At 37.5% G+C, this 7,847-nt stretch overlaps 1 protein-coding gene and 1 long non-coding RNA gene across 17 annotated transcripts in view; one reads left to right on the top strand and one right to left on the bottom strand.

Moving 5' to 3' along the window:
- Mycbp2 (MYC binding protein 2) overlaps window positions 1-7,847 on the top strand; it is a 234,193-nt gene that overhangs the window by 200,619 nt on the left and 25,727 nt on the right. For 14 of the 16 annotated variants that reach the window (XM_031362810.1, XM_031362803.1, XM_031362817.1 and 11 more), the window contains 7 exons: window positions 83-232; window positions 1,699-1,859; window positions 2,888-3,044; window positions 3,223-3,447; window positions 5,303-5,368; window positions 6,586-6,825; window positions 7,370-7,468. In XM_031362810.1, coding sequence (XP_031218670.1) covers window positions 83-232; window positions 1,699-1,859; window positions 2,888-3,044; window positions 3,223-3,447; window positions 5,303-5,368; window positions 6,586-6,825; window positions 7,370-7,468 — 1,098 coding nt within the window. The remainder of the gene's footprint in view (window positions 1-82; window positions 233-1,698; window positions 1,860-2,887; window positions 3,045-3,222; window positions 3,448-5,302; window positions 5,369-6,585; window positions 6,826-7,369; window positions 7,469-7,847) is intronic. The other 2 variants (XM_031362812.1, XM_031362805.1) reach the window with 1 other exon arrangement.
- The window catches only part of LOC116085309, a 23,632-nt gene that overhangs the window by 8,275 nt on the left and 7,510 nt on the right, over window positions 1-7,847 (bottom strand). The window contains exons 3-5 of the long non-coding RNA XR_004116488.1: window positions 7,350-7,442; window positions 4,059-4,202; window positions 2,882-3,083 (exon numbers count right to left, since the gene is read on the bottom strand). This is a non-coding gene — a long non-coding RNA (uncharacterized LOC116085309). The remainder of the gene's footprint in view (window positions 1-2,881; window positions 3,084-4,058; window positions 4,203-7,349; window positions 7,443-7,847) is intronic.

Genomic DNA, 7,847 nt, shown 5'->3' with positions numbered 1-7,847 from the left:
AGAACAACAACAACCAAAAAAAAAAAAACCCTATGCATTTTAACTCATATTTTCCCTTTATTTTGTGCCTTGGTTTACTCAGGCATTCAACTGGCTTCTCTGCAATGTCATCCAAACAACATCTCTGCACGACATTCTCTGGCACTTTGTGGCAGCACTGACTCCTTCTCCCGTAGAAGCGGAGGAAGATGAAGATGAAGATAATAAATCCAATAAAGAAAATGCAGAGCAAGTGGGTTTTTATTCCTTCTCATTCCATGTTTTCCCTTTTTAATTATATATTTTATTCTTTGGAAGTTTTATAAATTTATATGATGTATATCAATCATACCCATCTACCACAGCTTCCTTTCAGCTGCCCCTAGTGCAACCCACTCCACTTTTTTTGTTACCACTATTAACCACCAGAGTCCAAATAGTACTTCCTATAGGTGCATGGCTATATGGCCATAGTTTCATATTTTCATAGGACCCTGGTAGTATGTTTTCTGGTGGCATAGTATGTAATGTTTTACGTGAAATAATCGACAGATAAATTGATTTGAAAAACCAATAATACAATGATAGTATGGGCAAAATGTTAGCCATACTTAGTAAAAGTTTTCTATCTGGCAAAGATGCTGACACATCTGGTTTCTCATTGAATGCCATTGTCACAACGCAAGCAAGGAGAAAGTGCATTACAGTATTACAATCAACATCACTAGAACAGAGCGAATCTAGAGTTGGAAAGCTTTCCTTTCTAGCCTAGGAACAAATGGGATGAATGTGATTCCCCCCAAAATAGGGCATGCACCTTATCAGGGGGTGCATTTACATTTACTCAAATGTAAAGCAAAGTCTGAAATAACCAGTGTAACCCCTTGGGTGCCAAGCCTTGACCTAGTCTAGAGAGAGAATAAAATATACTGTGGTTTAGCAACAGCTAATGTAAACTATAGCTTGTATGATGTTTTTACTTCAGTAGACAAACAAAAAGAAGAAGCAATAACATGGCTGTGTTTTACTTAGCTCATTGACATAATTCAGAACTTTGATAAGCACCTATTAGCAACAGAATAGAAAAAATAAATTCATATTTACTGTGTAGTAACCATGTCTTGGAGAAAAATTTGACAAAACCTACACAAATTCACATTAAAAATTATTTAGTTATTATACTCTTGTGAGCTTTCTTATTATGTGAATTCATTGCTGAGCTTGTTAAAACAAATAGACAAATGATTGTTCTGAGGTAGACTAATGAGAAAACTGCAATGTTTTCATTCGTGGGATACCAGTGACCACAATATTGAGTTTTGTGTACATAGGTAATAACTCATGATCATGTTGTAAATTGTCTGTTATTGTCTACTGTTCATAAAGAGTCCTATGAACTAGGAGTACCCTAGTTTCTAAGCATGTATTATTTATAATATATAAATATATACATAAAATATATTTGTTTGAATATAAACTTATATGCATACAGATACATGTATCTACATCTGTATTCAGTCTTTTAATGATATGTAAGTATCCTAGAATTGATGTATATATGTGATATACGTTTGTTTGCTCATTTTACTTTATCAGTTTTCTCTTGAAATGATACAAGTACATTTGAAATTTTACATACTATACATACAACTTATTTAAGATTTTTCTTAAAAAATATCTCTTCCCAACTGGTAAAGTCATTTTCAATTTTCATCTTAGGAGAAGGATACAAGAGTGTGTGAGCATCCGCTCTCAGACATAGTGATTGCAGGGGAAGCTGCTCACCCTTTGCCACATACATTTCACCGGTTACTTCAGACCATATCGGATCTTATGATGTCCCTCCCTAGTGGCAGTTCATTGCAACAAATGGCCTTAAGGTAATTTTTCACCCAAGTATTCTAATAGGAAAAAAAAAGATTTTTATGGAATATTCAAAGTACTGAGTACTTGAAAAAAAATTATTTAAATGGCAAGATGCCAAGAATCCCTAAATTGTGGAAATGGTGACTGCCCTCTTTCTGTCCTAAATTATAACCTTTTTCTTTCTGGCTAGTATCTGTTTGCCCTTCTTAGTCCCTAAACAGTTGCTAAAACCATCTTGTTCACCTTTCCTGCTCCTATTTCGCTGTGACCAGTAAAAAGAATGAAAATAAAATCCCAGAAACCAAAGCAAAGTTGGGAGGGGCTTGAAAGCAGATTCTAGATTCTAGTTATGTGCATCCAATTTTAAAACTCCCTTAAGTAATATCACATCATCTTAATTTGGAATATGTTAAGAATTTGGCATTATATTACATTATGAACTGTAGTTTTAGATTGATTCAGTAGACTGTAGGCATACATAAATCCTCCATGGTGTGTATTACAAGCTGATGAGAAAGATTAGGTATCCTAGGTCGCTAATAATAAGGCCCGTAGAAAACAGATATTTTTTGTAGTACTCATAAGATTTTGGAAGGGCAAGAAATGTTGTACCCCAAAAAATCATGGTGGAATTATCACACAGAAATTTGGAAAACTATTACAGTTGCTATAATGCTTATCCTTAAAACAGATTCATCTTTGCTATGTGGCCTTGACCTCCATAGCTCCATTTTTAAATATATATATGTATGTATGTATGTATATATATATATATATATATATATATATATATATATTTACATATATTTAAATATTTAAAATAGGTATGTTTTCTTTAGAACTTACCTTGTCAAATTACCTTTATTTCTCAAAACAAATAAAAATATATGTACATGATTTCATCCTCTGAAAATTTTCAATGTTTAATTTTTTACAAAAGTAAGTTTCTCTTGATATATATACTACAAAGTATAGTAGCTTCTCTGAGAATTCATAGGTAGTCCTAGAAAATAACTACTTTGTATATTATTTATACCCTCAGATGCTGGAGCCTCAAGTTCAAGCAGTCCGACCACCAGTTCCTCCATCAGAGCAATGTCTTCCATCATATCAACAACATCTTGTCAAAGTCAGATGACGGGGACAGTGAGGAGAGCTTCAGCATCAGCGTCCAGTCTGGCTTTGAAGCTCTGAGCCAGGTCAGTGGCTGCCGGTGTACGTGTCTGTTGTAGCGCTAGCTGTAGTGAAAGATGATAGTGAGTCCGTGTACATGAGTCAGATTCAGTTTGATTACATTGTTTACTATTGAATGCTTGGTTTTTCATCACAAAAGATTGCATTTTTAATACTATGACTGTTCACATTTCTTTCTGTTAGGAGTTATGCATAGTTATGTGCTTAAAGGATTTGACCAACATCGTTGACATAAAAACATCAAGTCGACCTGCCATGATTGGCAGTTTGACAGATGGCTCCACAGAAACCTTTTGGGAATCAGGAGATGAAGATAAAAACAAAACTAAAAACATCACTATCAACTGTGTGAAGGGTATTAATGCCCGCTATGTGTCTGTTCATGTGGACAATTCCCGGGATCTGGGGGTAAGAAGAGAACTTAATTTCTGCCTTATTAGTTCTTTTAAACTAAAAGTTTTAATTTTGGGGAATTCTCCAACCAGACAATTCTATAATCCTCAAATCAATCCTAAATCTAAGAACAGATTTATATGACTAGAAACACTGGGCTATAAATCCTACAAAATGGTCTGATCACAAATGCACCTTGGCTACAGCTGGACGAGATTAAAATCTACACCAGCATTTCTATTTCTATGCCATTGCTTAAGCAATTCTCTTGGCCTGGAATTTCTTTTAGGATGTGATGTGTTCCCACAATCTTGAAACTCAGCAGATAACCCTCTTTGGATTATAACTCCTGAATAAAAATTACTCTTTCTTTCATGGGGTTTTTTGGGGTGTTTTGTTTTCTTTTGTTTGTTTGTAGTACTCTAATGGTATCTAATGTCCTTTGGCCACAGTATACTTAGTTTCTGGCTTCTGCTTCACATCCTCAGTTCTTAGGGTTAGAGGTGGACAGTCCCTGAACTTATTTAGATATTCATTTCTTACGTTTCCCCAGCCCTATTCTCTCTAATAGAGCGAATAGAATTAAGACATTCTTCCATAAAAGGCACCAGAGAAAAGACAAGAACCCTGTTACTTGAGCTGGAAAGTCGCATTGGCTGCCAGACTGCATCTTCTCTCTGGGAAAGAATACTTCTTTGAATTTTTGCTTCTGAGTAGATGAGGCTTTCTAGCAGGTGGTTTTAGTGAACTCCCATCGCATATTGATTTTGCTGGAAAAAAGAATAGTAAGATTCTGTCTCAAATAAGCTGGATGCAAAGCTAAGCACATCAGTCCCCTCGTTAAGCAACCGTCCCCACACCCCAGCTCTTGTGCATCAGTACAGGTTCAGTGCTTCCCTGGTGCCAGATAAGACAGTGGGGAATAAGCTAACATATCATGAGCTTATTTCATTTTTTATAAATAGGTATCTCCAGTGGGTACAAATAGTTTATCTTATGGGAAAGTCAAAGCTTTGCTGGCTAGGTTTTACTGCTGACTATGAACTTATCTTGGACTCGGTACATTTTTCACCAGGGCATTCTCCTCACAGTGGTTATTATAATCACATTGAATTTCTATATTCAATAAAGTAGAGATACTTTATAGCTATATTTATTGTAAAAACCAAAAACTCTTCACATAACATCTGCTTTCCTTTCAAGAGACATCCTTAAGTAAATACATTGCTTTGCCTCCCAGCTACCCACCAATGAGCCTTCTTCACACAGCATTTGTGGTTTTGAGTTACAATTCATAATATACAGCTCAAGAGGAATTAATACTTGTTCATTTTTTGATGTGCTTAGCATAAAACTACTTAACTCTAGTGACAGGGTGACTGGCTTCCTGTACTGAGACACAGCACTGGTAGTGTTGGATATTTATTTTCTGTGTGAACATTGCCTTCCCTGGTCTGCTGAGCCCTTTGAAGGAATAGAGTGCACCATGCTAAGATGTTCTTCTCCAAAGCCATACAGTGATGATGGCACACATGAGTATGTTAGTTAAGGAGCCTTCCTTTCATAGACTTCAAAAACAGGGTGGAGGGCAAGCAGAATTGTTAGACACTACAAGAAAATACAGAATGTGAAGGTTTGGAATTAGGTTAAAACTGGGAAAGTCAAACTGAAAAATTACATAGAGACTAAAATCTAAGAGATGACTGGAATGGTAGGCTCTGTGGTTGATTGGATAAATGCTATGGGGTCTGTGCAGGCTGATAACACACTTTGAAGGAATAATGTGGCATCTGAAGGCTGTGAGACATTATTGTATAGGTGAATGTTCCAAAAAGAAACATAGTATAACTATTTTGAATTTCTGTTATAGAATAAAGTTACGTCAATGACCTTCTTAACTGGTAAAGCAGTAGAAGATTTATGCAGAATAAAGCAGGTAATTGAAATGTCACTTTCTCTTCTCAGCTTTCACTGTTGAATTTCAGTTTTGCCATACTACTGAGATAGCATAAGAAATCATTTATTCACGAAACAGTAAGTTGAAACTAGACAAGCACTACCATCCCAATGCTAGATATTTCGCCATTATCTCTTTAAATGCCCTCAGTTCCGAGCCTACAGTGTGCAACTTCTCATTGTTCTGTGAAGACTTGAGTGCCTTTGACTTTACAGATCCACAGCTAGAAACTTTACTTACCAACACTTACGTTAAAAATGATTGTTAGCCTAAACAAAATCAAATAAAATTCAACCATGGCTTTTACTTCAGCAGCTATATCTATGTTGAAAATCAGTTTACAAACCAATTGTAGAAATGAAGCCATTTCTAGGTACAGGTCTGAGATTATGCACAAACTCAGGAACTTACATAACTAAAACCTTATCAGAACTTTTCTTCCTAGGTTTACTTTGTAATGCAAAAGTCAATAAGCTTCTTTGAATTGTTTCTTTTCTCCAATCATATTGAGAGTTAAAGTGAAAATATTTAAATATGAAAGAATCTAGGAAAATTATTCTTAAGGTAGTTTTGTTTTGTTTTGATTTCCACACTTAATTTCTCTTTTTGGAAGTATTGAGATTATAGTTAAAGCAACAGATGTCTAAATGAATCATCTAGAAGGCTGCAGGTTCCTTCTTGCTTATCAAATACAATGGGAATAATTTTAATTTCGTTGATGAAGTAGTGTCAAAGCCCATTTTGCTATATATTGACATTCAGTTCTTGATACTCAAACACTCATCTGAAATATCAGCACAAGGAAAATATGTTCTTTTGTGGTGTTTAATGTAAGGATGCGTAAAGCAGCACTTCATTACTTATGTTGTCTCTACTAAGAGCCAGTCTAGGGGAATCATGTAAACTCTGTAATAGTTTGCTCACAGAACTTATACAGGGGAACCATATGGTAGTCAGACCTCTATCAGTTCTCAGTCTCATCATCTCCTGAAACTTTCTCAGCCTGTGTTAGCCTCGCTTTCTTCTTTGCTCTGTCTCCTGTCCTCACAGAACTTAAATAGGATCATGGGAATCACCCAATAGTCTTTGCTGCCTTGCAGTTGTTTATTTAAGCTTTCCATTACTGATCCTAGGCCCAGGGCATCGATAAAGTGATTCTGTTGTATCAGGTTCCTGTCCTTTTTCTGCTCTACCAGGTTGATTTGGATTCCAGGCACATTGGCTGGGTAACAAGTGAACTCCCAGGAGGGGATAATCAGATCATCAAAATTGAGTTAAAAGGCCCAGAAAATACATTAAGAGTTCGACAAGTAAAAGTCCTGGGTTGGAAAGATGGTGAAAGCACAAAGATCGCTGGCCAGATCTCGGCCAGTGTGGCTCAGCAAAGGAGCTGTGAGGCCGAGACTCTCCGCGTGTTCAGACTCATCACCTCCCAGGTGAGTGAGCGGAGGAGGAGACTCACCTAGGCTTTGAATGTACGGCAGATACTTTATTACAATTTTCTTTCTTTTTTTTTTGGTTTTTTGAGACAGGGTTTCTCTGTTTAGCCCTGGCTGTCCTGAAACGCACTCTGTAGACCAGGCTGGCCTTGAACTCAGAAATCCTCCTGCCTCTGCTTCAAATACAGCCCGTGTTCACTTCTTTTAGGTGATTACCAACATCTAATGTTGGATTTGCAGTTTCAGAGAAGTTGTAATAGTGCGATGGATAGAGATGCTGTATTAGAAGGAACCTTTCAGAATCAGGCTCAGTGTGGGGGCTGAGCCCATTGTCCTGGCACTCTAGAGGCTAAGACAAAAGGAATGCCACAAACTTTAGGACAGCCTGGACTACATTATAAGTTTCAGGCCAGCCTGGACTACAGAGTTACACCCTATTTCAAAAAAAATGATTAAAGCCCTTCAGAATTAGATAGTCATCCCGCTTTCCAGGGGTAGTGCTATCATTAACTCTTTGTCACCTGCCTCCGTTCTTTGTCAGGTGTTTGGGAAGCTCATCTCCGGAGATGCTGAGCCCACACCAGAGCAAGAGGAAAAGGCGCTCCTGTCATCACCTGAAGGAGAGGAAAAAGTATACAATGTATTTATTTGTAGACTAAAGTTTTGTTTCTCATTTTCATTTTCTTCCTTTTGGTAAGACAGCCAGCTCTTGTGTTCCTTTCCATTTTAGTGGGTTTGTGGCCATGGTGTGTGGTCATGGATTTTGTTGTCCTAACTGAGTTAAAAGGAGGGAAAAGGAGTCACCTGAGCAGCACTCACCTCTCCTGTCCAAGCTAGCTCAAGTTCCCATGCGCAGCAGCTACTGTGGGAGCTGCCTGCTGCTTGCTCCTGGCACCCTTGGGGTCACTGGAGCCTGCCCCCTCCACTGCACTTTCCCAAAGAGAAAGCAGCCCTCCTTCCTTCCTTCCTTCCTTCCTTCCTTCCTTCCTCCCTCCCTCCCTTCCTCCCTTCCTTCCTTC

This window comes from Mastomys coucha, unplaced genomic scaffold (genome assembly GCF_008632895.1).
Source record: "Mastomys coucha isolate ucsf_1 unplaced genomic scaffold, UCSF_Mcou_1 pScaffold9, whole genome shotgun sequence".
Classification (NCBI taxonomy): Eukaryota; Metazoa; Chordata; class Mammalia; order Rodentia; family Muridae; genus Mastomys; species Mastomys coucha.
The sequence above is the reverse complement of the archived record's forward strand: the minus strand, read 5'-3'. Positions and strand labels throughout refer to the sequence as shown.